The following is a 27,154-nucleotide window of genomic DNA, read 5'->3' on the forward strand; positions in this document are numbered from 1 at the left end:
GAACTTAAACTTTTTTTTAAAAAAGTGCTTGTAAAAATTAAAGAGGAATAAAAGGGGGGTGAACAGCCAGTACGATAGTGCATGCCTGAAATTCCAGTGCTTTGGGAGGCCGAGGCAGGAGGATCGTTTGAGGCCAGTAGTTGGAGAGCAGTGTGGGCAACGTAGCAAGACCCCATCTCTACAAAAAATTTAAAAGTTAGCCGGGCATGGTGATTCATACCTGGAGTTCCAGCTGCTGTAGAGGCTGAGGTGGGAGGATCGCTTGAGCCCAGGAGTTTGAGGCTGCAGTGAGCCATGATTGCACCACCGCACTTCAGCCTAGGTGACAGAGCAAGGGTCTGCCTCAAAAAAAAAAAAAGGAGGAGCAAGCACGTGTTGATGGGTGGAAATCCAGCCAGAAATGCTGAGGCTGAAAAGATTGTCTCCAAGTTTCCTGGTAGCCAGGGGAAAAGGGGAAATTGGTACGTTGGTACGTTACAGTGCCTGGTTAGGCATGTCTTCTAAGGGGCATGCCTGTTTGTGACAGTGTCTCTGCCCTTCACACATGAGGGTGTGTGTGAGTAGCAGAGAGCAGAGACAGCACAGTGTCTGGGAAGTAAACAGATGATCTTCTGGGTACCCAGGGCAGCAGGGTGTCATGCTCGTTCATGACAGTGTCTCCAAGCAAGTGTGACGCACGCAAAGAGAAAGAAAGCAGCGTTAAACTTTCTGAGTATAAATAGCTATGAGCTTCCTGGCAGCCAAGGAGAGAGGCGAAATAAAAGTCAGAGTCTCCTTAGTGCCTCCTCACCAGTGCCTGCCGGCTTGTGACAGTGGCTTTGACTGCATGCAGAGGTGTCTTAAGCGTGTGCGGGAGGGAGTCACATAGCTGCACAGGTGGGACGTATTTCAGAGCTGCCTGGAAGCCAGGGTGAGAGGGGAAATACGTTGACGTTGAGGCTGGTCAGATGTATCTTTCTTGCTGTGTGTGGCCGGGGCTCCTGCAGGGGCTCAGCCAGGACAGCGCCGGGCAGTCAGGCGTATGCGGCTGTCCTCCGCAGGGCTCCAGGGCCGGGCGTAGCCGGCGTGGGGCAGCAGCAGCTGGTCCTGTGTGCCGTCGGGGCTGACAAGACGCTGGACAGCCATCAGGTAGTCCCGGTGGGGTGCCAGCATCGGGCAGGGGCAGTGGCCTGGCGCCCACACGTACTCGCGTGCCCGCAGTGGCGAGCGGTTCTTGTAGACGAGCTGGATACGCACCTCATAGCGGGTCTCCCGGGCCTGGCGGTGGCGGCTCAGCACTCGGGCCTGGAACACTGTTGAGGGGGCGTGCTAAGCTGGCTGGCTGCTCAACTCTGCGCAAATCTCTACGCCCCCTCCCTTGCCAGAAGAGGGACTGAGGGTCAGGTGGGACCTCGGGATCTATAGGGACTAGTCAGGATCACGTCAGGGATCAATGAGGGATTAGGGTCAAGAGGCAAATTAGGATCAGAAGAAGGGGTCAAGGGTAAAGTCAGATTAGGGTCAGAGGTCAGGAGGAGGCCAGGTTAGTAGGGGCTAAGTGAGGGTAGGGGTCGGGGGTCTCACCAAAGTCACTGCCGCAATAGTGGAGCAGTCGGTGGGCGCGGCCGCGGGTGTCAGGGCAGGGTGGGCAGGGGTCTGTGGGATGGGTGGTGCTGTGAGGGGCACAGGCCTCAGTCCCCACTCATCCCCCACCCTGGCTGTCCCCACCTCACCTGGGGCCAGGGTTGGGGTCCGTGCAGGGGTGACAGCAGGGGCTGCGGGGGGCTGAGGCTCCACCCCCCGGGGCTGCGGCTGCCTCAGGGGCCAGCCCAGGGCCTGCACACGAGCCTGGAAGGGGCTGTAGCGCTCCCGAGGGAGCCAGAACTCAAACTCGATGCCAGGGTTGGGCTCCTGCAGGAGGACCTGGAGCAGGGGAGGGGACACAGGGAGCTTCACAGGAGGCTGGGGTTGCCTCCTGCCTCTGACCCTATGACCCCAGCCTCCCCACTTTGATCCTGTCTGCCCCCAGCCTCCCTCCTCTGATGCTCTGTCCCTAGCTGATCCCCTCTGACCCTGTCCCCACCCTCCCCCCTCTGATGCTCTGTCCCAGCCTCTCCCCTCTGACCCCAGACTCCCCCTTCTGGCCCCAGTCACCTCCACTCCTACCCTCTGTCCCCAGCCTCTCCCCTCTGTCCCCAGCCGACCCCCTCTGACCCTCTGTCACCAGACTTCCCCCTCTGACCCTGTCCCCAGCCTCCCCTGTCTGATCCTCTGTTCCCATCCGACCCCCTCTGACACCCTGTCACCAAACTCCCTCCTATGACCCTGTCCCCAGCCTCTCACCGCTGATGATCTGTCCCCAGCTGACACCCTCTGACTCTGTCACCAGCCTCCCGTCTCTGACCTTGTCCCCAGCTGCCCCCCTCTGACCCTGTTGGAGGCCCAGTGGCACCTGTAGGAGCAGGTCATGGGAGGTGGGCCCGGCTGCTTGCAATGTCTCCTGGGGCCCTGTGTCGCGGGTGTAGACCACATGCGTGCCGGCCACCTCGTAGGTCCCTGGTGGGCTGACCGCCCAGTCCCCATTAAGCACGTAGCGCCCATCGCCCCCCATCAGTGCTGCAAGGGAACAGTCAGCCCTCAGGAACCTGTCGTCTCGTCTCCCAGACCCTGGGGTCCCCTCCTCAGGCCTCAGTCTCCCCATCTGTAAACGGGGACAACCGCCCCCGGGTGCCCAGCCGGGTGCCTCCCGCCTCACATCCTAGGATACCTAGGTGGTTGCGGCTCCTGTGTTCCACGCGGATGTGTCTGGCGCCCTCGGGGATCAGGGTCACGTTCCAGTACCCAGCGAAGGCACCTGGGTGGGAGGGTAGGAGGGTGTTGGGGTGCCAGTGGGGGTGTATTTGAGCGATGACTTGAGGATTAAATGAGCTACCACGGGTAAGACAGCTAGCCAGGGTCCTGGGAACCGGAAAACCCTCCGTAAACGTTTGGAGTTACAATTACTATTGCTTCAGTGTGGCAGGGAAAGGTTTAAAACCCCATCTGTTCTGGGGCAGGGCGGGACAATCTGTCAGTAGCCAATCAGGATGAGGAGAAAGGGGGGCTGGGCCGCACACTGGCCAATCAGCACGGAAATTTGCTTCCGGGCCACAGCTTGTTAAAGGGCCCACTCTGACGTGTGTGCAGAGAGGGCGGGGCAGGTAGTCACCGGCGTCACGAAACACGCGCTGCACGAAAAGGCACGAGTCGTTGGCGCCTCCGCAGCGGCCACAGCGGTCCTCGAGGGCACCCGAGCCCAACAACCCATCACAGCCGGCGCTCTAAAGGGTGAAGGACAGGCGCGGCGTCACTGACGCTGGGAGGGGCGGGACCTGGGGAAAGGGCAGTGCCTGGGAGCAAGAGGACAAGGCCTGGAGGGAAGATGGGGGTGGAGCCTAGGGAGGAGCAGGACCTGGCGGGAGGAGGATGGGCTTGGTGCCCAGGGGGTGGGTGCCTAAGGGGGGCTGGGGGCAGGGCCTGGAAGGGGAGGGGGAGGGCGGTGGAGCCTAGGGAGGGGGTGGAGGCTAATGGGAGGAGGGTGGAGGTGGAGCCTAGGATGGGTGGGGCCTGAGTGGGAGGTGGGCGGGGCTCGGGCGGGGCCTGACGAGTCCTTACAAGGCAGCGGCCAGCCACGCAGACCCCCTGAGCACCCGGGCTGCAGGCGGTGCCGTCCAGGACGCGGCCGAAGCTGTGGTAGAAGGCGTGCCCCTCAGCCAGGCAGTTGAGGTCGCACTGGTTGGGCGCTGAGGGCAGGAGGAGTCGGTGGGCCGGGGACCCCTATTCGAGCTCCAGTCCCCCTCTACCAAGCTTCATCAGGCAACCATCTCTTTGGGCAGATGAAGCCCAGAGATTTGGCCAAAGCCACACATTGAGGCTGAGGCAGAGCCAGGACTGGACCGTAGGTGCTCTGCGTCCAGCAACCTGGGACTCCCAGGCAAGTATCCTGGGGCTGCATTCATTCATTCATTCATTCATTCATTGTCTTTATATTAGGAGTCCTTACATATTATTCATTTTTAACACCATTACTCATTCTTCATTCCACTGAACACCTACTGTTTTCCAGACACTGTTCCAAGCTCTAGGATACAGAAGCAAGAATTCAATCAGTGTGCAGATGGATGGCCTTAAAAAAGGCCAGGTGTGGTGTCTCATGCCTGTAATCCCAGCACATTGGGAGGCTGAGGTGGGCAGATCTCCTGAGGCCAGGAGTTCAAGACCAGCCTGGGCAACATGGCGAGACCCCCCATCTCTACCAAAAATACAACAATAAAAATTTAGCCAGGCTTGGTGGTGGGAGCCTGTAATCCCAGCTACTCCGGAGGCTGAGGCAGGAGAATCGCTTGAACCAGGGAGGTGGAGGCTGTAGTGAGCCAAGATCATGCCACTGCACTCCAGCCTGGGTGACAGAGCGAGACTCCATCTCAAAAAAAAAAAAAAAAAAAAACAGAAGATCTGAGCATCTGGCCCAGCCACCAGCAAGTACCCAATGAAGTGTTTGTCCAGTACTGACTGGACTGAGTCCCGCACAACTGAGCTGTGTCACTGGTCCTCCCTGGGCCTCAGTTTCCCCTTCTGCCTGGAAGTGGGGCAAAATGAGCTGTCTGATCAAACACAAAGGTCGACAGCCGTGATCTCCACTCCTCCTTCTCCAGCTCCTTCTGGCTCCCATTTCCCTGAGCCTGGCTGGTGGACCCTGCCTGGAACGGATCCTGGGCTGGCCCTAGTGGGCCTCTGCGGGGGTGGGATCACAGCAGGTTTCCTCCAATTCTCGGATTGATGGAAGGAAGGAAGGAAGGGAGGGAGGGAGGGAGGAAGGAAGGAAGGAAGGGAAGGAAGAAAGGGAAGGAAGGGAAGGAAGGGAAGGAAGAAAGGGAAGGAAGGAAGGAAATGAGGTTGATGGATGGCACTTTGTCCATTCTAGGCTTTTCTTATATCTGTGTCTGCCTTCCCCATGGCGTGTGAAGCTGCCTGTCTCCTTGAAATCTGGAGGCGCACTGACCCGGGCACATAGTTATATAACTCGCTATTTTCAGCTCAATGCAGCAACATTTCCTGCTACTGGGATAAGTTTGAGAAGTGTTGGCCTCTGGATACAGCTCTAAGTCAATCCTTAGTTGGGTGTTCAGCCCTGTGCAGAATGAACCCTGCTTCCTTCTGCCCCTGTTTCACGCCTAACATATGCTGCTTCTGTTTCACTAACTCCTACATATCCTTCAAAGCCCTAGCACTAATACCCTCTTCTCTTTGCAACCCTCCAAGACCCTCTCCCTGAGACTAATGAGTTGTTCGCTCTGGACCAATTCTGACCACAGGAGACCAGACTACTCACCCCCATGGAAGGGCACCCACTGGTAGGTCTTCTGGGTGCCCAGGACAGGGCGGCCATTGTACAGGGCACACTGTAGGTCTCGGAAGGGCACAGCCCCTGGGGGGCAGTCCTAGGGACAGAGATAGGTGAGCCAGAGGCTGGGACAACCCCAAGGGGCAGGTGGTGGGCTTCAGGCAGTCTGGGGTGGGAGAGTGGTCTGGGAGGTGGGCAGGGCTTACTGGCAACTGGCAGAGGCGGTACTCGTGGGAGTCTCCCCAGCACGGTTCTTCGCCAGGAAGCCTGAAGGGAGACAGAGTGTGGCGAGAACCCCCAGGGACCCCCTCCCAGGGCTGGCCTTCCACCCTCCGCCCCCGCCAACCCCACCTGCATTCCAGCGGGATCAGGGGGATTAAAGGGCACAGCATGTGTGGGCAGGCCGAGGGTGCGGCCAGGGGCCGGGCTGGGCCGGCGGGGGAGGAGGGGCAGGGACCCCCTCCGGGCCCCGCTCACCGGAGGCAGCGCCGGCTGCGCACGGAGACGCCACGCCCGCAGGAGCTGGAGCAGCGGGTCCAGGACACCCATGGGGTCCACTCGCCCGGACTCTACTTGGGGAGACAGAGGCACGGTCAGCCTTGTGGGGGGACGCTGGTGACCCCACACTGCTGACTGGGTCCCCATTCCCACTCGCCACCCCCTGGGCTCATGCCCCCCCTTACCTGAGCACTGACCCCCAAACCACAGTTCAGCAGGGCCCACAGGAAGAGCAGGAGGTTCTGGAAGAGGCGGGGCCTGGGGAACAGAGGGGCCGAGTCCATAGAGCCACCGCCAGAGACACAGGGTTGTGTGCCAGCTCTGCCCTGACTGGCTGTGTGATCTTGGAAAGTAACTAAACCTCTCTGAGCCCTACCTCTCCTCTCTGAAAAACGGGGTAATAGAGCCTCCCTTACAGGAAAGATGAGGGGTCCCGTGGATCAGGTAAAGAAGACAGGAGACGTGGAGCCCGGTATGGAGAGGAAGAACTCAGAATGTCATCTGCAATTATTATTGTTGTTATTGTTTGTTTGTTTGTTTGTTTTTGAGACGGAGTCTCGCTCTGTCGCCCAGGCTGGAGTGCAGGGGTGCGATCTCGGCTCACTGCAACCCTCCCCGGTTCAAGTAATTCTCCTGCCTCAGCATCCCGAGAAGCTGGGATTACAGGTGCCCGCCACCACGCTGGACTAATTTTTGCCGTTTTAGTGGAGACAGGGTTTCACCATCTTGGCCAGGTTGGTCTCAACCTTCTGACCTGAAGTGATCCACCTGCTTTGGCCTCCCAAAGTTCTAGGATTATAGGCATGAGCCACTGCACCCAGCCTACAATATTATTGATATGTGTATTGTGCTATAATGCAGACAGTAGGTGCTTAATCGATGCTTGATGATTGGAGGGATCATTCAAAAATAGTACACAGGTGCCTCCTAGGGCTGGGGCCCCCTCCCCGCCCTCCCCACCATCACTGCTTCTACCTTTCCGTGTGGCCTGAGGCCAGCCACTCCACTCTCCCAGGCCTCAGTTTCCCCATCTGTGCAGTGGGGGCCAAGTGGACTCAGTCCATGATTCTGTGACACCCTGCGGAAGGTGCGGCCGGCAGGGGCTGGATCAGGAGTTGGGTCCCTAGAAGAGGCCCTCAGCTGCACCCCGGCCCCAGGGCTCCCTCAGCTCCCAGACAGCAGGGAGTCCCCCGGATTGGGGATGGGACAGGGAGGGGTGACCTGGCCCGGGTCCAGTCGGTGCCTCATGGCCTCATCGGCGGAGGGGGTGGGACTGAGCTCCGGGGCAGCCCGTGGAGGGAAGGGGCCACTGCTGAGGCTGGAGCAAGGAAGGGGAGGAGGCTGACTGCCTCTCTGGGCCTTAGTTTCTCCATCCTGTCGGGGCAGGGATGAAGTCACTTGCCATCCACACCCTCCTCGTGACCGCAGCCTGCAGGGGGAAAGGGGAGGGAAGGGAAGCAGCCGCCAAGTGAGCCAGGGCGTCCCGCTGCCAGCAGAGCCTGAAGGCAGGTGGGTGAGCCCCGGCCCGGGCACCAGCTGGGGAAGAGGCTGGGTCCCACCTGGACCCTGTTTCCCTGGCTCCAGCATTTGGACTTTTGGGGCACCAAGGGTCTAGGGTCCTGGGTATCTCTAGGTGCTGAGACAGCTGTGTGGTCTGCTGCATCCGTGCCCCTCTCTGAGCCCAGAGCCTGGGCTGGCCCAGGAAGCAGGAAGAAGTCTGCACCAGAAACTTAAAACAAGGGGAGGGGGGCCAGGTGTGGTGGCTCACGCCTGTAATCCCAGCACTTTGGGAGGCCAAGACAGGTGGATCACCTGAGGTCAGAAGTTTGGGACCAGCCTGACCAACATGGTAAAACCCCATCTGTACTACAACACAAAAATTAGCCCGGTGTGGTGGTGCACACCTGTAATCCCAGCTACTTGGGAGGCTAAGGCAGGAGAATCGCTTGAACCCAGGAGGCGGAGGTTGCAGTGAGCCGAGATGGGGCCAATGCACTCCAGCCTGGGCGACATAGTGAGACTCAGTCTCAAAAACAACCAACCAACCAAAAAAAACAGGGGGAGGGGGCTTGACCTTCTGACCACCCCCACCGGACTCTAAGCCTGGTTTGAGGAGTGGGGGTCTAGGTGGTGAAAAGTAGGGGGCTACAAGGACCACCCTACCCCCTCCTCAATGGGCCCTGCCCAGAATCAAGGCTCTCCCCTCCCCGTGTGGGCTGCAGCCCGGACTGGCGGAGGGATCTCAAGGCAAGCCGCACCTCTGGGCCTCAGTTTCCCCCGGAGAGAGTGGGAGGATAGGCAGATGGACTTACCGGCTGCGCGGAGCCCAGGCAGCGCGTCCCGGCTCCCTGAGCGGCCCCAGGGCGAGCGGAAGCGGCGGGGCCCAAGGTGCTGGGCGGGGTGGGGAGCCTGGGACGGTCCCTCCCACCGCGGCCTCCGCAGGCGCGCCCAGGCCCGGGTCAGGAGGGGCGGCGGCCCCGGGCGCCCTCGCGCGGCGGGCACGGATCTGCGGCAGGGGACTGCCCGGCGGACGCGAGCGCAGGGGTCCCGGAGCCGCAGGCTGGTGTCCGGCGCCCGGGTCCGGGTGACCTTGGCAGGCTCGGGCGGGGGCGCGGCGCGGGGACTGACCGCCCCCCTCTGCCCCGGGGCTGCTATTCCGGGCGCCGCGCTCAGGGCCCGGGAATGTGCGCGAACCGAGGTCACCCCGCTCTGGGTCTGGGAGTCCCGGGCGCTGCCCCTACCCCGCCGACGCCCGGATTGCGTCCCACCGGCGTCCCCATCCCCGGTCACAGCCCCCTCCCCTGGTCCTGCCCCTCACCCCTCTCGCGGGGGGTCGCCCTGCTCGTGGATGGGGACCCCGGCGCGCCTGGGCTCCCATCCGGGGGTTCCCCGACCCAGGTCCCGGTCACCCCCAGCGCAGGGCCCCAGCGCACTGGGGAGAGGCTCGGCCCCGTGGGCCGCGCGCGGGGGGCGGAGAGACCCTCCCAGCTGGCGCATTCCCGGGCGCTGCTGTCACCAGGGGACGCGCCCCACCCCGCCTCCCGCCCTCCCTGCCGGGCCCCGGGGCTGCCAGCGGGGCTTCAGAGCCAGACCCGGGTCCAGGCGGTCCCTCTCCCTCACAGCCGCGGCCACACCCTCTCCGGCCTCAGTTTCCCCATCCCAGCAGTGGGCCCGGCAGGGATCTCCACCGCGAACCTTCCGTCTGGAATCCGGCTCTGCGCGGACCGGCAACGCGAGGGGGCACCCCGGGACTCCCCCCACCCCACCCTTTCTCGCCGGGCGTCTGTGCGCCGCCCCGTGCCCACCCACGCAGGGATGAGACCAGGCCCTGGGTTCTGGGCTCCACCAGCTTCTGGTGTCGCCCCACGGCGCCCCCTGGCGGGCGGGCTGAGGGACTGGGGCACTAAAGGAGGGGATGGGGGGACTGTCCTGCTCCCTGGGCTCCACCCAGGCTCGGCCTGAGCACCCCCTCCTCCAGGAAGCCCACCCTGCTGTCCCACAGCGCTGACCACAGGGAGAGAGGTTTGCTGGGGACATACAGGGTGTTGCTGGTCCAACTCAGTCTGCCCTCCAGCCTGTAGCATGTCAGCAGAGCCACCCATATGCCATTTATTGAGCACCTACTGTGTGCACAGCTGTGAAGAACCCAGCCAGTCCCAGGCCAGCGGGTAAGGCAGCCCCCTGGAATGTATGACCCCCCACCTTCTGACCTGGACTATTGGAGAAAATAGCCCAGGCCCACCACTGATGGCCCCGGGTTGGGGGGTGGTGGTTGTGGGGATGTCAAGAAGGCCATCACTGAAGGGGTCAAGAGAGAAGGGCAGGCCGGGCACGGCGCCTCATGCCTGGAATCCCAGCACTGTGGGAGGCCGAGGCAGGCGGATCACCTGAGGTCAGGAGTTTGAAGCCAGCTTGGACAACATGGTGAAACCCAGTCTCTACTAAAAATATAAAACTTAGCCAGGCATGGCGGTGAGTGCCTGTAAACCCAGCTACTCGGAAGACTGAGGCACGAGAATCGCTTAAACCCGGGAGGCAGAGGTGGCAGTGAGCCGAGATCACGCCACTGCACTCCAGCCTGGGAGACAGGCGAGACTCCGTCTCAAAAAAGAAAGAAAGAAAGAAAGAAAGAAGTCAGCTCAGGACATGTGTCAATGTGTCATTAGGACAATTGTATCCTCCTCAGATGTGCCCCATTCCCAGACGTCCAGTCCACAGAGCTCCACTGGGAGTGCAGACAGCAGGCCCTGTGCCCCGCAGGGAAGGTATACAGAAAGCACAGCGCCCACAGGGAGCACACACAGCAGGCATTATGCTCTGCAGGAAGGGTATACAGCAGGCGCTGCATCTTGTAGAAATGCATAGACTCTGCCCTGCAAAGGAGTGTATACAGTAGATATGGCACCTTCAGAGAAGTGCATACAGCAGTCACTGCATCCTGTAGAGAGTACATACAGCAGGTGCTGCGTCCTGCAAGGACGTTATACAGCAGGTGCTGCGTCCTGCAAGGAAGGTATACATAAGGCGCTGTCTCCTGCAGGGAGTGCATACAGTAGGCACTGAGTTCTATGGAAAGTGTACCCCGCAGCCCCTGTTCCCTCCTGGGAGTGCATACCGCAGCCACTGCACCCTGCGTGGGGGCTCTAGAGCTTGCAAGATTGGCAGAGGTGGTGGTGAAGATGTGGAGGGCTGCCCCCCACCCCCAGTTCTTGTCCCCTACCGTCTCCCACCTCTGTCCTCTGGATGTCCCTAGGAGGAGGCTGGGAGCTCAGCCTAAGACACCCGGTGTAGGTGGAGGGGGTGGCTGCTGAGGCTCAGAGGCTCCTGGGGTCCCAGTCGGGCGGGGTCCCAGCTTACTACATTCCCCTGCCCTTGCCTGGACCCTGACCCAGGAATCAGCCGAGTCCCCCTACTCTGAGTTTCAGCCTGGACCCCCTCCTTGAGGCAGCGTCAGGACTAGAGGGGAGACTGAGACGCGGGTCCCGGCGGATGTGGATCAATTAGGTTCCATTTCCTTCATGGTTGTATGGCCTTGAGGCTTAAGGAATGCCGCGATCTGCTGTGTGACTGGGCTACAGTGAACAGGATGGTACCGCACACTTCAAACTGTGTTCACAGGGTAGATTTCATGGTAAGGGTTCTTACCATAAAAGAACAAAAACGGTGGGACACAAGGGACCTCGGGAAGTGACAGGTAGGCCTGTCATCTTGAGTGTGGTGACGCATATGTGCAAACTCATCAAATTGCAGACATTGAGCTGGGCACGGTGGCTCACGCCTGTAATCCCAGCACTTTGGGGATCCAAGGCCAGTGGATCACCTGAGGTCAGGAGTTCGAGAGCAGCCTGACCAACAAGGTGAAACCCCGTCTCTACTAAAAATGCAAAACCTAGGACACGGTGGTCCCAGGATACCTCAACCTCCGGCGTGGACTGGGTGGGGCCTCCCCATCCCTGCCCCACAGACCCCTGGACCCCCCGGTCCCTGGGGCTGTCCGTCTGTTCCTGGGCACCAGCAGGGGCCACGCGGAGTTGGGACGCTCCCCGGCTGGAGTCACCCCATGGGACTCAGGGCCCTGGACCCTCCTTGGCCGCTGCTCGCCCGGTCCTCATTCTGTGCCGGTTTCTTGTGCACGCTCGGAATCTGTTCCCTGCAGGCACCCAGTGCCCCGGGCACCGTCCAGAATTCCTGGAAGAGACCTCTTGCTTTCTTACCCCACTGCCCAGGCTCCAGGCCTGTGACATGGATTGCAGGCTCCAGGCTCCAGGGTGCCCCTTCCCCTCCACCTTCAAGTGCTGAAAACCACCTGTTCTGTTACTTTCAGGCGACGTGGATCAGGTGGACTGGCCCACCTCCTCCATTGCGTATGACGTAACCCATGCTTGGCCAATCAGATAATTCCATCTCCCAGAGACGGGGATTGGCTGGGGGATGACCATGTGACCCAAGTGGGCCAATGAGAGCCTGCCCTGGGACGAACTGGGCCATTAGAGGAAAAGGTGGTTTCCCGTGGCTGGGGTGGGCTCCAGGGATGGTGTGAGTTGAGGTAGGCTGGACTTTCTTGACTGCTCGAAGAGATGCACTGTCTCAAGCAGATGCTGACAGAGGGCAGCAAATAGAAGGGGCCAGATTTCTTTTTTTTCTTTTTATCTTTCTGTCCTTTTCTTTCTTTTTTAAATTTTTTTGAGACAGGGTCTTGCTCTGTCGCTCAGGCTGGGGTGCAGTGGTGCAATCACAGCTCACTGCAGCCTTGACCTCCTGGGCTCAAGCGATCCTCCCACCTCAGCCTTCTGAGTAGCTGGGACTACAGGCATGCACCACTATGCCCGGCTAATTTAGACAATTTTTTGTAGAGACAGGGTCCTGCTTTGTTTTCCAGGCTGGTTTCCAACTGCTGGGCTCAAGCAAACCTCCTACCTCCGCCTCTCAAAGTGTTGGCATTACAGGCGTGAGCCACTGCACCTGGTCCTCTTTATTTACCGTTTTTTTTTTTTTTTTTTTCTGAGAGGGAGTCTCACTCTGTTGTCCAGGTTGGAGTGTAGTTGGCTCACTGCAGTCTCTGCATCCTGGGTTCAAGGGATTCTTGTGCCTCAGCCTCTTGAGTAGCTGGGATTACAGTCTCGCACCACCATGCCCAACTACTTTTTTTTTTTTTTTTTTTTTTTTTTTGAGATGGAATCTTGCTCTGTCACCCAGGCTGGAGTGCAGTGGCGCGATCTCGGCTCACTGCAAGCTCCGCCTCCCAGGTTCACGCCATTCTCCTGCCTCAGCCTCCCGAGTAGTTGGGACTACAGGCACCCGCCACCACACCCAGCTAATTTTTTGTATTTTTAGTAGAGATGAAGTTTCACCGTGTTAGCCAGGATGCTCTCGATCTCTTGACCTCATGATCCGCCCGCCTCGGCCTCCCAAAGTGCTGAGATTACAGGTGTGAGCCACCACGCCCAACTAATTTTTGTATTTTTAGTAGAGACAGGGTTTCGCCATGTTGGCCAGGCTGGTCTCGAACTTCTGACCTCAAGTGATCCTCTTGCCTTGACCTCCCAAAGTGCTAGGACTAAGGTGTGAGCCACAGGGCCCGGCCAATTCTTTTTTTTTTTTTTTTTAACCTTTCAGGTGAAATTCACATAACATAAAATTTACCCTTTTTAAAAGTGCACAATTCAGCAGCATTTACTGCCCTCACAGTGTTGAACAAGCACCCCCTCTATCTAATTCTAAAACAGTTCATCCTCAAAAGGAGACTTGTACCCAACAGCAGTCCCTCCCCATCCCCTAATCTGTGTAAGAGGCCTTCAGGGAGAGCTGAGGGGTGTCTTTGGGGGCATTCATCCTTAGCCCCCCAAAACTCCCCTGGGGCAAGGCTGTGGTGAGCAGCCAGCCTGGGGCAGGGCGGGGGATGGGGACAGCTGGTTAGGAGGGCTCACATAGGCTGGGGGACAGAGTCCCTGCTCAGAGGGGCACAGGCCGGGACTAGGAGGTCTTTCCCAGCTCCATAGTGGAATCTCAGCCAGGAAAAGCCGTGGGCGGCCAGGGGAGAGGGAGGGCGAGCCGGTCTCTGTGCAAGGAGCATCAGCTGACAGGCGGGCTGCGAGGCTCTGGGCCAGGAGCTCTGATTTCTTTCCCCCTAGGAAGCTCAGACGCCCGCCTCAGCACGAGGGCCTTGCCTGGCACTGCTCCCTGGGACTGCTGGGGCTGGCAGCCTGAAAGAGGGACAGACCTATTGTGGGGGGACCAGGAGCTCTGGATTCACTCCCACCTAGACTCCAGGCTCAGCCACATGCAGTCCGCGGTGATCCTGGGCTGGCACCGGACGTTCGGAGCCTCAGTTTCCTCATCTGTAACACAGGGCTAAGAACAGCACCTGCCTCAGGGACAAGTTACTGCCCAGAACGGGCCTGGCTCACTTCCTTCCACCTCCAAAGCTTTCCTTGACCCCTGACTTGGTGAAGTCTTGGACGTTCTTGCAGTCCGTTAAGCAGTGGTCCTTTTACGAGGACAGGGCTGGGTCTGCCTTGGGCTCGCACAGCCTGACACAGGCCCATACGCAGTAAGTGCTTAACAAATGCCTGAACTGATGCCAGGATGGACTGGTGCTAGCAGGAAGGAACCGGAAGCCAGGCCTGGTGGCTCACGCCTGTCATCCCAGCATTTTGGGAGGCCGAGGCAGGCGGGTCATTTGAGGTCAGGAGTTTGAGACCAGCCTGACCAACATGGTGAAACCCGTCTCTACTAAAAATACAAATAAATAAATACATCAGCTGGGTGTGGTGGCGCATACCTGTAGTCCCAGCTACTTGGGAGGCTGAGGCAGGAGAATCGCTTGAACTCGGGAGATGGAGGTTGCAGTGAGCCAAGATCACGTCACTGCACTCCAGCCTGGGCGACAGAGCAAGACTCTGTTTCAAAAAAAACCAAAAAACAAAAAAGCAAGGAACTGGCTTTCTGCCCCTGGAGGATTCCAGGGTGACAGTCGTGTGACAGCTCAGACACTCGGGCCCCGAGCAGCCCACCTTGCAGCTGCCTCACCTGGTTCTCATCAGCAGGGGACTTGGGCTCCCCAGCTGCAACCCGGTGGCCCCAGGCTGGCCAGGAATCTTCCGCCCTGGCCCTGGGACCAGAACCCCCGCAAAGGTGCCCGAGCTCAGCCCCGTCCAATGCAAGGGGGCCCCATTCGTGACACCAGGTGGACATGTGACGGCTCAGAAGGTGTTTCCTGTCCCTAGTGGTGTGGCCGGGCCAGATTCCGAAATCTGGTCCCTGGAAAATTCCAGCCCCACGGAGCCTGGTAACCCCTCCCCATTCCTGGTGTTATGTAACATTTGGGGATTAATACTGCAGGCGTCCAGGGGCGGCTGCCGGGATTCAAACCCAGCGCTGCCCTTTCCTGGGCTGACTGAGCGACTTCGCATCACTGGGTCTCAATGTCTCGCCTGTACAATGGGGACAAGGCCCATTTTTGTATCCCAGGCTGGGTGGAAGGGTGAGGGAAGACCTCACCAGGAAAGGGGTGCACCTGAGTCTGGGGCAGGGCTTGGAGCAACCACCCCCACGATTCCGGGGGAGTCCCAAGCCCCCCACTGTCTTCCCACCCAGCTGTTCTCTGAGTTCTCTGAGGTTTCTGATGCTCTCTGAGGTCGCCATTTCAAGGACGTCCCCACCTGGCTGTCCGTGCAAACCCCAGCCAGGGTCCACCTGCTGCTCCACACAGCCCATCCCTTCTCCGGGCTGAAGCTCCCTCATATGGGACATCCACTACCCTGTAGGACCCCAGCCCATGGGTCCCCAAGCCCCGGTCCTGCCTCCTGGGTCCCTGTCCCAGGCCTCACCGCCCTCCCCACCAGCCCCAGCATCACAAACGCTGGGCTTCTCTGCCGCTCCGAATTCTGCTGTGGCTCCCCAGTGCCCAGGGCCATCAAGCCCCACGTTTTCATCTGGGCCCCAGGGACCCGCCAGCAGGGAGGACCCGAAATGGCACACATTCAGAACGTCGAGGCTCATACCTCAAGCGCACTGTGGGGGAGAGGCCCCCGGAAGCCCCCAACCCCCCACGCGCAAGACAGCCTCAGTTTCCCGCTCGGTAAAGCGGGCGTATCAGCGGTTCCCAGCCAGCCCGGGGGTGCAGGGTCGGAGGAGCTAGCTGGCTGAGCGCGGCCCCTGGCGCCCGGTTGGCGCGCGGGACTCGGGCGCGCTCTGGTCCGTGGAACTTCCCCAGCCGCGGCGTCCCCGCCGCTCACGTGCCCCCCACTCCCCGGCCGGGCACCTCCCGCCCCTCCCCGGGCTGGACCTGCGCCCGGGCTCCGCCCCCTCCCATCCCCCGCGGCCAATAAGACGCGCCCCGGCGGCTCCTGCCCCCTCAGAGCGGCCCCGGAGCGGCCGCAGCGCGGTGGTCCCGGCCCGGCTGCAACAGAGCCCGCGCGATGGAGCCCCGGCCGCGGCGGCGGCGCAGGAGTCGTCCCCTGGTCGCCGCCTTCCTGCGAGACCCGGGCTCGGGCCGCGTGTACAGGCGCGAGAAGCTGATCGGCAAGGTGGGAGCCCCGCGCCCCGAGTCCGCGACGGGGCCGGGCCGGGCTGGGCTGGGGTCCCGGGGCGCGCGGGCGATCCTGCGCGGTCTACGCGGCGCGTCCCTGAGAGCGCGGGGTCTGGCGCGGGCGCGCGTCCGGAGCCGCGGGGCCTCCCGTGCGGGGTTTCGCATCGCGGGAACCGTGTTGGGCGCGCTGTGCGGCGTGTCCGTGGGTTGCGTGTCCGGGGTGTGGGCGTGCGGCTCGGCCTCGGGATGCGACGCTGTGTTGCCTCTGGGTGTGTGTGCGAGCCTGGCGAGGGTCTGAGTGTGCCGCGTCTGTGCCCGCTGCTTCCAAGTGTCTGGGTGCTGTGCGGTGTTCGTGTGTGTGTGTGTCTGGGTGTTGTGTTGCTTGTTCACCTGTTGTTTGTGCGTCATGCCTTTGTGTGTCCAGTCATTGTGTTGTGTGTCTGGGTGTTGTGTGTTCATGTGGTGTGCTTGTGTGTTTGTGTGTTCATATGTGGTGTGTCTAGGAGTTGTGTGTTCATGTGTTTGTGTCTGTGTCTTTGTCCATGTGTTGTACTGTGTGTCCAGGTGTTGTGTGTTCATGTGTTTGTGTGTTCCTGCGCTGTGTCTGGGTATTGTGTTGTGTGTCCACACGTGGTGACTGTGTGTCCAGACATTGTATATTCATGTGTTTGTGTGTTGCTGCGTTGTGTATCTGGGTGTTGCGTTGTGTGTCCATGCATGGTGACTCTGTGTCTGGGTGTTGTGTGTTCGTGTGTCGTATTCAGGCGTGGTGTTGTGCATCCGGTGCTGTCTTCTGGTCCGTGGCCTGTATGCACCAGGCGTGGATGTGTCTGTGTGTCTGTGTCTCTGTGCCTTCTTGTGTGCATCATGTCTTGTGTGTCCAGGCGGGAGGGTGGGAGCTGTGTGTTGTTTTTTCCCCGGTGTGTGTGTGAAGAGACCTGGACGCGCCTGCGTCCCTGGCTGCCCTGTGCCTCTGTACGCACTGCCAGCTTGCACACCCGTGCACACCTGCCCACTGATCTGCTGACCCCTCCCCACAGGGCGCCTTCAGCCGCTGCTACAAGCTGACAGACATGTCCACCAGCGCCGTGTTCGCCCTCAAGGTGGTGCCGTGTGGCGGGGCTGGGGCCAGGTGACTTCGCCCGCAGGGAAAGGTGCGTGTCCCCATCGGTCCCCAGGGCCCACAGCCCGCAGCATGTCCCGAAGAAGGCCCTGCCCTTTGGTCCCAGCCCTGGGTGGCCATGAGATCGTACAGGAGGCAGGCGAGCATCCTGCAGCCTGTGCCCCGCTGCAGGCGGGTACATGTCGGGGCCGTGCCTGCAGGTGGAGCGCGAGATCGCCCTGCATAGCCGCCTGCGACCCCGCAACATCGTGGCTTTCCACGGACACTTTGCTGACCGCGACCATGTGTACATGGTGCTGGAGTACTGCAGCCGCCAGGTGCCCGGGGGCGGGGAGAGGGCAGGAGTCATGTCAGCTGTGCCCGTCTCTGTCCACCCCGTGTCCATCTGCACCTCGCCGCTGCCCCCCGTACCATCCTGTGTGCCCTCTGCTGTCCATTCGCCAGCACTTCTTACGTCTACGTAGGGCCAATTGTGTCCATCCTTTACTCACCCCGGCACACCCAGGCTCTCTTGATCCACCTGGGCCCAGCTTATGCTGTGCTCATCAGGCCCGTCTCAGACTCACCTGTGACCACCTGGGCCCATCAGAATGTGTTTGCTTCTTCTTGGCCCCCTTGGACTCACCCATGCCCACCTGTACCCACCAGCATGCCCCTGTGCCTACCTGTGGTCACCTGCGCCCCTCCTGCACCCCGCTGTGCCCACCGTGGCCTAGTTGAACTTAGTCATCATGTCTTCATACACTCCCTTGAACTCACTGTGCCCATTAAGTAGACCTGAGCCCACTTGGGTCCACCTGTGCCAGAATATGCCCCCTCTGCGTTCACTCCTAATCACCTGGCCCTTCTCCAGCTGACAAGCATGTCCACCAGCGCCGTGTTCACCCTCAAGGTGGTGCCAGGTGCGGGACCGGGGCCGGGCAACTGTGCCCGTGGGGAAAGGTTCGTGCCCCCCTCAGTGGCCACCTGGGCCCATCTGAACCCGCATGCTCCTATTGGGGTTGGTCATCTTTGCTCACCTGTGTGCACCTGCGCTCACCTGTGCTCATCCCATAATCAGCCATACCACCTTGGCCAGGCTGAGCTTACCTTTGCCTTCTAATCTGGGGCCGCTGGTCACCCACAGTCTTTGGCCCACGTGCTGAGGGCGTGGCAGACCCTGACCAAGCCAGAAGTGCGCTACTACCTGCGGGGCCTGGTCAGCGGCCTGCGCTACCTGCACCAGCCCTGCATCGTGCATCGCGACCTGAAGCTCAGTGAGTGCCAGGCAGGGGAACTGTGGGCGGGGGCGTCGGGAGGTGGGCACGGATCCACCCCCATGTGCAATGCCCCTCCCACTGCCAGGTAACTTCTTCCTTAACAAGAACATGGAGGTGAAGATTGGAGACCTGGGACTGGCGGCCAAGGTGGGGCCAGGGGGCCGCTGCCACAGGTGAGAGCCAGGGGGAGGGCTCTGAGCAGTCTGTCTGGGTGGGCACGGCTGGCCCTGAAGTCTGGCACGGGGATCCCACCCAGCCTTCCTGAGCCCCCCATAACGCCCTTCCTAGAGTACTCTGTGGGACCCCTAACTTCCTGGCCCCTGAGGTTGTCTCCAGAAATGGTCACTCCTGCCAGTTGGACATCTGGGCTCTGGGCTGCATCATGTGAGTGGGGTCCTGGAGAAGGTGGGCAGGGCCTCCAGAGGGGCAGGTGTGGCGGGGGGTAGCCTGCACGGAACAGGTGGGGACCGTTGTGCAGGGTGGGGCGCGTGGAACAGGCACCTGTCGCCACCAAGCGTGCGGTATGAACAGGACGTGTGTGGGGATGCGTGTGTGAGGGAGGACGGGGGAGGGTGTGCACACAGACATGGACAGGTGTGGGCAGGTGGCAGCGGCACAGGCAGGTCAGGGCGTATGTGTACAGGGATACAGCGTGTGTGGGAGCAGGGCAGGTGTGAGCGGGCATGGGATAGCATTGGAAGGTGGAGGCCAGGCGCAGTGACTCACGCCTGTAATCCTAGAGCTTTGGGAGGTCAAGGCAGGAGGATCGCTTGAGCCCAGGAGTTCAAGACCAGCCTGGCCAAGCTGGCGAAACCCTGTCTCTACAAAAATTACAAAAATTAGCCAGGAGTGGTGGTGTGCATCTGTAGTCCCAGCTATTCAGGAGGCTGAGTTGGGAGGATTGCTTGAGCTCAGGAGGTGGAGACTGCAGTGAGCTGTGATTGCACAACGGCACTCCAGCCTGGGTGACAGAACGAGACCCTGTCTTAAAAAAAAAAATAGAAGCATTGAAAAGGTGTATGCAGGTGAGTTCAGGGTGAGCCAGGTGCAGGCAGGGGATGGACAGACGCTGGTGTCCACCAAGCAGGGTCCATGGGACTGCACAGGGTGCCAGGTGCAGCCAGGGGATAGACAGACGCTGGTGTCCACCAAGCAGCGTGCATGGGACTGCACAGGGTGCTAGGTGCAGGCGGATGTTGGGAGATGAGGAAGCCGATATGGGTTGCACAGCTAAGCTGTGTAGGCAGGTCTGGGCAAGTGTGCAGGGGTAGCTCTGAGCGATGCCTGGACACCCAGGTTCTTGCCCCCCACCTGGCCCAGGTACATGGTGCTGACCGGCACCCCGCCCTTCATGGCCTCACCCCTGTCGGAGATGTACCAAAACATCCGTGAGGGCCACTACCCCGAACCCGCTCATCTGTCCGCCAATGCGCGCCGCCTCATCGCGTACCTCCTAGCACCCAACCCGGCCGAGCGGCCCAGCCTGGACCACCTGCTGCAGGATGACTTCTTCACACAGGTGGGCGGCGGTCCCCGGCGTGGGGTCCCCGGCGTGGGGTCCCTGGCAGGTGATGAGCCAGAGCCTGCCCTGCTCAGCCGAGGGAGGCCCCGCCCTGCCCCAGGTAACCCAGGTGCTCAGGGGCTGGGTGACCTAAGCCGGGGATAATCCCAAATCCCCATCCAAAGGGTTTCACTCCAGACCGGCTGCCGGCCCACTCCTGCCACAGTGCCCCCATCTTCGCCATACCCCCGCCTCTGGGCAGGATCTTCTGGAAGGTGGGCCAGCGGCTGCTCACCCAGTGCCGGCCACCCTGTAAGTACCACCCCCGCCCACACCTGCCTAACACCTGCCCACGCCTCCCACGCCTGCTACCTGCCCACACCTGCCCAACACCTGCCCACACCTCCAACCTGCCCACAGCTGCCCAACACCTGCCCACACCTCCCACCTGCCCACACCTCCCACCTGCCCACACCTCCCGCCTGCCCACACCTGCCACCTGCTCCGCTCTGTCTCCACATCAGGGGTGGGTGTGGGTGGCAGGTGCCCCCTTACCCCCAGCTTGGGGCCCAGGCTGTGCCCCCTCCAAGGCCTTGTGCCTCCCTCAGGCCCCTTCACGCCTAAAGAGGCCTCGGGTCCAGGAGAAGGTGGGCCAGACCCTGACTCCATGGAGTGGGACGGCGAGGTGAGACATCGGGGTGGGGGACACGGGGAGACACAGGTGGAGGGCATGCTGGCCCCTGCTAAAACCCCCTCCCCCATGCCGGCTTCTCTGAACCCCTTCTGGGGTCTCCAAGCCCGGCCCCCTCCCCCTAGTCCCATCATGATGCATCAGAGCTGGGATCCATTTGCGTCCAAATGTGCCCACCTGGGGTTTCCCAAGGGCCGGGCTCCAGGCCATGGGAAGGGTCCCATCCATGGCTTCAGTCCATCACATTTATTGAGCACCTACTGTATGCCTCCGAGACACTCCGAGGCTGCCTCCCAAGGGGAAAGCAGTGCCTCTGTGTGCAAAGCACGGAGGGCACAGGCAGGGGCCAGAGCCCGCCACCCACCTCACGCCTGTCCCTGGGGCTGGGGCCGGGGCCACCCCCACCCCTGCTGCTCCCACCTCAGAGCTCCCTGTCTGCGAAAGAGGTTCCCTGCCTGGAAGGCCCCATCCACCTGGTCGCACACGGGACCCTGCAGAGTGACCTGGCCGGTGAGCAGATCCCCGTCCCAGCCCGGGGCTGCAGGTGCGGAGGGAGGAATTACAAGTGAGGGGGGGACCAAGGCCGTGGCTTACCAGGCTCACAGCCGCCGTCCCGGCCTCACCTTTCCCGCCTGTCAAATGGGAACGCCGCCTCTGGGTTGAGGACGAGATGTTCCCGGATGGAGCCGCGGGGAGTGGGACTGGTTGGAAGAGCCTGGTGGTGGGAACCCAGGCCTGTCTGCGGCACAAAGACCTGTCTTCCCAGGGCCCGCGGGGAGCCGGCAGCCAGAGGTGGAGGCGGCCCTCAGACACCTGCAGCTGTGCCTGGACGTAGGCCCCCCGGGTAGGAGCCGGCCCAGCCCCCAGGATCACCTTTACTCTTACTAGCCAAGTAAAATTGGCTTCATTCCCATCCTGGGCCCTCCTGGGTATTTCTGGGGGTGAGGAGTAGGGGTGAGGGAGGCCCCAGGACACGGTGACATCAGGGGAGTGGGTTAGCCCTCCTGTGTACAGAGCCTGGCACGGAGGGCTCTGGGGCAGCCTTACGTTTCAGGGTCTCTTAAATTCATGACCTGGGCTTGTTAGAGACCCAGGGAGTGAGGAAACGTGACCTGGGACATTGGCCACAGAGCCCTGTGCCCACAGGCCACACTCCAAAGGGGGACCCCTCTTATCCCCAGTGTCCCAGAACCTAAACCCTCTTCCTCTCCTCTCCCTGAGCCTCCACTGACCCACACATACTGCCACCCTTAGAGAGGGAGCCCCAAACCACACGCCAGGTCTCCAGCCCAGAAGCCTTTTCTTTTCCTTTTCTTTCTTTTCTTTTAAGAGACGGAATCTCACTCTGTTGCCTAGGCTGGAGTGCAATGGTGCCATCTTGGCTCATCGCAACCTCCACCTCCTGGGTTCAAAGTGATTCTCCTGCCTCAGCCTCCCGAGTAGCTGAGATTACAGGCGTGTGCCACCACACCTGCTAATTTTTGTATTTTTTTAGTAGAGACAGGGTTTCACCATGTTGGCCAGGCTGGTCTCGAACTCCTCACCTCAGGTGATCTGGCCGCCTCGGCCTCCCAAAGTGCTGGGATTACAGGCGTCATCAGCCATCATGCCCGGGTGCTTTTTTTTTTTTTTTTGAGACGGAGTCTCGCTCTGTCGCCCAGGCTGGAGTGCAGTGGCGCGAACTGGGCTCACTGCAAGCTCCACCTCCCGGGTTCACGCCATTCTCCTGCCTCAGCCTCCCGAATAGCTGGGACTACAGGCGCCCGCCACCGTGCCTGGCTAATTTTTTTTTTGTATTTTTAGTGGAGATGGGGTTTCACTGTGTTAGCCAGGATGGTCTCGGCCTCCCAAAGTGCTGGGATTACAGGTATGAGCCACCGCGCCCAGCCTCGGGACCCCATCTCTACAAAAAAATGAACCGGGCATGGTGGTGCATGCATGTTGTCCCAGATACTCAGGAGGCTGAGGAAGGAGGATCACTTGAGCTCAGAGGTGGAGGCTGCAGTGAGCTGAGATCATGCCACTGTCTGAAAAGTCAACAGACAAACAAGCAAAAACCCAGAAACGGAGCAGGGCATGGTGGCTCACGCCTGTCATCCCAGCACTTTGGGAAGCTGAAGCGGGTGGATCACAAGGTCAGGAGATCGAAACCATCCTGGCCAACATGGTGAAACCCCATCTCTACTAATAATACAAAAATTAGCTGGGCGTGGTGGCACGTGCCTATAATCCCAGCTACTCAGGAGGCTGCGGCAGGAGAATGGCTTGAACCCGGGAGGCGGAGGTTGCAGTGAGCCGAGATTGTGCCACTGCACTCCAGCCTGGGGACAGAGCAAGACTCTGTCTCAACAAAACAAAACAAACAAAAACACACACAGAAATGTGTAGTATTTTCAGAGCATTGCAAGTATTTGAGAATTGCTCATTCCCAGGGGTGCGCCAGTATCCCACAGTCTCCCTCTGCAAGCCAGAAATTAGTTACGGTTCCGTGGCTTCTGTTGATGTCTGGTCTCCTGGAATCCACCACCGAAGCCCCCAAGCCTCTGTCCGGTCCCCGCCGTGGGAAGGGTCTCACCCATGGTTTCAGTCCATCGCATTTATTGAGTGCCTACTATATGCCTGACCCCTGACCCCTGGCTCAGCATACCTTTGTTTGTGCCCAGCCACACAGGACCCCCCGGGAGAGCAGCAGCCCATCCTCTGGGCCCCCAAATGGGTGGATTATTCCAGCAAATACGGCTTTGGCTACCAGCTCTCGGACGGGGGCAGTGGTGTCCTGCTTCGGGACGGCACACACATGGCCCCGCGACCCCCCAGAGGGTAAGTTGTGGTCTCCTGTGCCCTGGGGGACCAGGCACTCCCCCTGCCTTTTTTCATTCATCTCTCAAGTATTTATTAAGCACCTACTGTGCACACCTACAGGTGCTCCCTGCCTGGTCGGGGAGAACAATGCTAAACGAATAAGCAAGTGCGTTTCCGTAGTAAATGAACCCAGTGAAGAGGCAGATTAGGAGAGGAGGTGAATCTCAGTCGTGTGGGTAGGGGGAAGGGGAAGGGGTCTCTGAGAAAGTGACGTGAATGACAAGCGGCAGCCCTGTGCTTTGGGAGGCCAAGGCAGGAGGATTCCTTGAGCCCAGGAGATCGAGATCAGCCTGGACAACATAGCAAGACCCCATCCCTACAAAAATTTTAAAAATTAGCTTGGCGTGATGGCACACACATATAATCCTGGCACGTTGGAGGCTGAGGTGCGAGACTCGCTTGAACCCAGCAGTTTGAGATCAGCCTTGGCCTCATAGCAAGACCCCATCTCCACAAAAAAATTAAAAATTAGCTGGGCGTGGTGGTGCACGCCGGTAATCCTGGCACTGTGGGAGGCTGAGGTGGGAGAATCACTTGAGCCCAGCAGTTTGAGATCAGCCTGGGTCACACAGCAAGACCTTTCTCTACAAAATTTTCTTTTTTCTTTTTCTTTTTTTTTGAGATGGAGTCTCACTCTGTCACCCAGGCTGGAGTGCAGTGGCGCAATCTCGGCTCACTGCAAGCTCCACCTCCTGGGTTCACACCATTCTCCTGCCTCAGCCTCCTGAGTAGCTGGGACTACAGGAATCCGCCACCACTCCTGGCTAATTTTGTATTTTTATTAGAGACGGGGTTTCTCCATGTTGGCCAGGCGGGTCTCGAACTCCTGACCTCAGGTGATCCACCCGCCTCGGCCTCCCAAAGTGCTGGGATTACAGGCATGAGCCACCGCGCTCAGCCACTCCTGGCTAATTTTTTGTATTTTTAGTAGAGATGGGGTTTCACTGTGTTAGCCAGGATGGTCTAGATCTCCTGACCTCGTGATCTGCCCGCCTCAGCCTCCCAAAGTGCTGGGATTACAGGCGTGAGCCACCGCACCTGGCCAATTTTTTTTTTTTTTTTAATTAGCCAGCTGCAAGGGTATGCATCAGTAGGTCCCAGCTACTTGGATGGCTGAGGTGGGAGGATCACTTGGTCCCAGGAGGTCAAGGCTCCAGTGAGCCATGATTGCACCACTGCACTCCAGCCTGGGTGACAGAACGAGACCCTGTCTCTTTTTTTTGAGACGGAGTTTTGCTCTTGTTGCCCAGGCTGGAGTGCAATCTCGGCTCAGCGCAACCTCCCACTCCCGGGATTGGGGTAGCTGGGATTACAGGCACCCACCACCACGCCTGGCTAATTTTGAATTTTAGTAGAGACGGGGTTTCTCCGTGTTGGCCAGGCTGGTCTCGAACTCCCGACCTCAGGTGATCCTCCCACCTGGACCTCCCAAAGTGCTGGGATTATAGGTGTGAGCCACCGCGCCCGGCCTTAACACAATCTTTCTAGCGGGAGTGACATAGGGGCCAGTGGGGAGGTGGCTGGACTCATCAGGTGGGCAGTGGCGGAGGCCTGGGCTGTGCTGGTGACCAGCGAGGGATGAGAGGGGCTGGAGTGTGGACAGAGTTGGAAGGCAGGAAGGGTGGACCAGCTGTCAGCTGAGGTGAAGAGAGGACAGAGAGCTGCACTGGGCATATGGATAAGGTGTAACTAGGGCAGAGCTGCTCTTTAAAGCCACCATTCCAGGGGGTGTAGCTCGATGGAAGGGTGTCCACTGGCCTGGGCTGTCCAGGACAGAGGCCCTGTGTCCTGGCCCCAGCCAAGTGTGCTACATGCCCGACTGCGGGAGGCTGGAAACCTTCGCCCTGAGGGATGTGCCTGGCCCGCTGGGCGCCAAGCTGGCCGTGCTGCAGCTCTTTGCCGGCTGCCTGCAGCGGCGGCTGCGGGAGGTGAGAGCTGGGGTGCTGGGGGGGGGGGGCGAGGGGTGGGGACGCCCCCTGCGTCACGTGACCTCAGCCGAGTCTGTCCACAGGAGGGGACCCTCCCCACACCTGTGCCACCTGCTGGACCCGGCCTCTGCCTCCTGCGCTTCCTGGCCTCTGAGCAAGCCCTGCTGCTGCTGTTCAGCAATGGGATGGTGCAGGTGAGCCCGAGGCTCAAACTCAGGGGGCACTGGGGCTCGGCAGGGTGGGGTCTGGCCTGCCTGTGCTGTTACGGAGCAAGCTTTGGGGGAGCCTTAGGAAGCATTTGCCTCCCGGAAAAAAAAAAAAAAAGTATTGGCTCCCGTGTACAACACTACAGCATGGAAAATGCACGACGTTTTTGGGCCAGGCACTGTGGTCCACACCTGTAATCCCAGTGCTTTGGGAGGCCGAGGCGGGCAGATCACAAGGTGAAGAGTTTGAGACCAGCCTGACCAACACGGTGAAACCCCGTCTCTACTAAAAATACAAAAATTAGCTGGGCGTGGTGGAGCCTTCCTGTAATCCCAGCGACTTAGGAGGCTGAGGCAGGAGAATTGCTTGAACCTGGCAGGCGGAGGTTGCAGTGAGCCGAGATCGCGCCACTGCACTGCAGCCTGGGCGACAGAGCAAGACTTCGTCTCAAAAAAAAAAAAAAAAAAAAAAGGGCCGGGCACGGTGGCTCACGCCTGTAATCCCAGCACTTTGGGAGGCCGAGGCAGGCGGATCACGAGGTCAGGAGATAGAGACCATCCTGGCTAACACGGTGAAACCCCGTCTCTACTAAAAATACAAAAAAAAAAAAAAAATTAGCCAGGCATGGTGGCGGGCACCTGTAGTCCCAGCTACTGGGGAGGCTGAGGCAGGAGAATGGCGTGAACCCGGGAGGCGGAGCTTGCAGTGAGCCGAGATCGCGCCACTGCACTCCAGCCTGGGTGACAGAGCAGGACTCTGTCTCAAAAAAAAAAGTCAGGGTCTTGCTGGAAGACTGTGGGCAGGGGAGCCCCCATCTGAGCCTCAGTTTCCCCAGGTGTACAGTGGAGCACTTGGCCTCCCGACCCCGAGTTCCTGTGGCTGGGGCAGGCACTAGGGGCCAGACTGGGGGCTCTGGGTCCAGTGTCCACTTGTCCTTCTGGAGCGCCAGGGCTGGAGGCAGGTGCAGGGGTACCCGTCTCCCCTTGACTGGTATCTTACCCTTTGCAGGTGAGCTTCAGTGGAGTCCCAGCCCAACTGGTGCTGAGTGGCGAGGGTGAGGGTTTGCAGCTCACCCTCTGGGAGCAGGGGTCCCCTGGCACCTCCTACTCCCTGGACGTCCTGCGGAGCCACGGCTGTGCCCCCACCACCCGACAGCACCTTCACCACGCCCTCCGCATGCTGCAGAGTATCTAGTGCCCCTGAGGGTCAGAGTGGACCCCTGCATGGTAGTGCCAGGGACCCAGGCTCCATTTCCATTCCTGTGGCTCCCCCAGAGGGGCTGTCCTGGGGGAGAACTGGGGGGCACACGGGAGGTGGGTTCTTGCCTTGTGGCATGACTGTTCAACCCAGACTTTGCTGGGATCTCTTCCTTTTTCATTAAGGACAATTTGAAATGCTGTAGGCCATGGTCTGCCTCTCTTTGGGGGAAAGCGTTTGAGGAGCTTTGGCAAAGAAACGTTGACCCCACGTGACGTTGCATCCTCCCTGTTTCTCTTAGTGGCAGAGGTGGGTTACATTTTCACTAATGCAGACATTAGCACCAGAGGCCAGTGTAGTGGCTCATGCCTGGAATCCCAGCACTTTGGGAGGCCAAGGCAGGAGGATCGCTTGGGCCCTGGAGTTTGAGACCAGCCTGGGCAACATGGCAAGACCCCATCTCTACAAAAAATTAGCTGGGCATGGTGGCGCATGC

The 27,154-nt window shown here is 60.0% G+C and overlaps 2 protein-coding genes across 16 annotated transcripts; one reads left to right on the top strand and one right to left on the bottom strand.

The window, feature by feature from the left end:
* Positions 1–8,593, bottom strand: ADAMTSL5 (ADAMTS like 5). Of its 12 annotated transcripts, XM_063600740.1 has the most exons (14): positions 8,173–8,593; positions 7,263–7,289; positions 6,836–6,938; positions 6,046–6,118; positions 5,840–5,931; positions 5,569–5,629; positions 5,351–5,459; positions 3,634–3,706; positions 3,188–3,299; positions 2,747–2,833; positions 2,432–2,595; positions 1,713–1,902; positions 1,564–1,635; positions 1–1,292 (listed from the first exon to the last, which is right to left on the bottom strand). In XM_063600740.1, exons 5-14 carry the CDS (start codon positions 5,909–5,911, stop codon positions 991–993), a joined length of 1,242 nt encoding a protein of 413 aa, XP_063456810.1. In that variant the 5' UTR covers positions 5,912–5,931; positions 6,046–6,118; positions 6,836–6,938; positions 7,263–7,289; positions 8,173–8,593; the 3' UTR covers positions 1–990. The 12 variants fall into 12 exon arrangements, with proteins under 12 accessions (XP_063456810.1, XP_063456812.1, XP_063456811.1 ...); XM_063600742.1 differs by lacking the exon at positions 7,263–7,289; XM_063600741.1 differs by lacking the exon at positions 7,263–7,289 and having other exon boundaries at positions 5,840–5,934.
* Positions 3,287–26,860, top strand: PLK5 (polo like kinase 5 (inactive)). 4 transcript variants are annotated; one of them, XM_063600750.1, is made up of 15 exons: positions 3,287–3,306; positions 16,931–17,044; positions 17,214–17,330; positions 18,140–18,269; positions 18,358–18,445; positions 18,561–18,656; positions 19,593–19,791; positions 19,959–20,085; positions 20,382–20,458; positions 20,890–20,974; positions 21,231–21,308; positions 23,128–23,284; positions 25,125–25,254; positions 25,338–25,448; positions 26,470–26,860. In XM_063600750.1, the coding sequence occupies exons 3-15, from the start codon at positions 17,304–17,306 to the stop codon at positions 26,653–26,655; spliced, it is 1,491 nt and encodes a 496-aa protein (XP_063456820.1). In that variant the 5' UTR covers positions 3,287–3,306; positions 16,931–17,044; positions 17,214–17,303; the 3' UTR covers positions 26,656–26,860. The 4 variants fall into 4 exon arrangements, with proteins under 4 accessions (XP_063456820.1, XP_034807686.3, XP_063456818.1 ...); XM_063600748.1 differs by lacking the exon at positions 3,287–3,306 and adding an exon at positions 15,709–15,888; XM_063600749.1 differs by lacking the exon at positions 3,287–3,306 and adding an exon at positions 16,013–16,159.
* Positions 26,861–27,154: the final 294 nt, after the last annotated feature.

The sequence above is a fragment of the Pan paniscus genome, chromosome 20 (genome assembly GCF_029289425.2).
Source record: "Pan paniscus chromosome 20, NHGRI_mPanPan1-v2.0_pri, whole genome shotgun sequence".
NCBI lineage: Eukaryota > Metazoa > Chordata > Mammalia > Primates > Hominidae > Pan > Pan paniscus.

Bases quoted from the DNA above. Each gene is read 5' to 3' on its own strand.
- ADAMTSL5 (XM_063600737.1), bottom strand. From the start codon at position 5,911: ATGGGTGTCCTGGACCCGCTGCTCCAGCTCCTGCGGGCGTGGCGTCTC. The intron at 5,460-5,568 runs GTAAGCCCTGCC...CTCTGTCCCTAG, and splicing joins ACCGCCTCTGCCAGTTGCCA to GACTGCCCCCCAGGGGCTGT. The intron at 3,300-3,633 runs GTAAGGACTCGT...TTCACCCTTTAG, and splicing joins GCGTGGCTGGCCGCTGCCTT to AGCGCCGGCTGTGATGGGTT.
- PLK5 (XM_063600750.1), top strand. From the start codon at position 17,304: ATGGTGCTGGAGTACTGCAGCCGCCAG. The intron at 18,657-19,592 runs GTGAGTGGGGTC...CACCTGGCCCAG, and splicing joins TGGGCTCTGGGCTGCATCAT to GTACATGGTGCTGACCGGCA. The intron at 20,459-20,889 runs GTGAGACATCGG...CTCCCACCTCAG, and splicing joins CCATGGAGTGGGACGGCGAG to AGCTCCCTGTCTGCGAAAGA.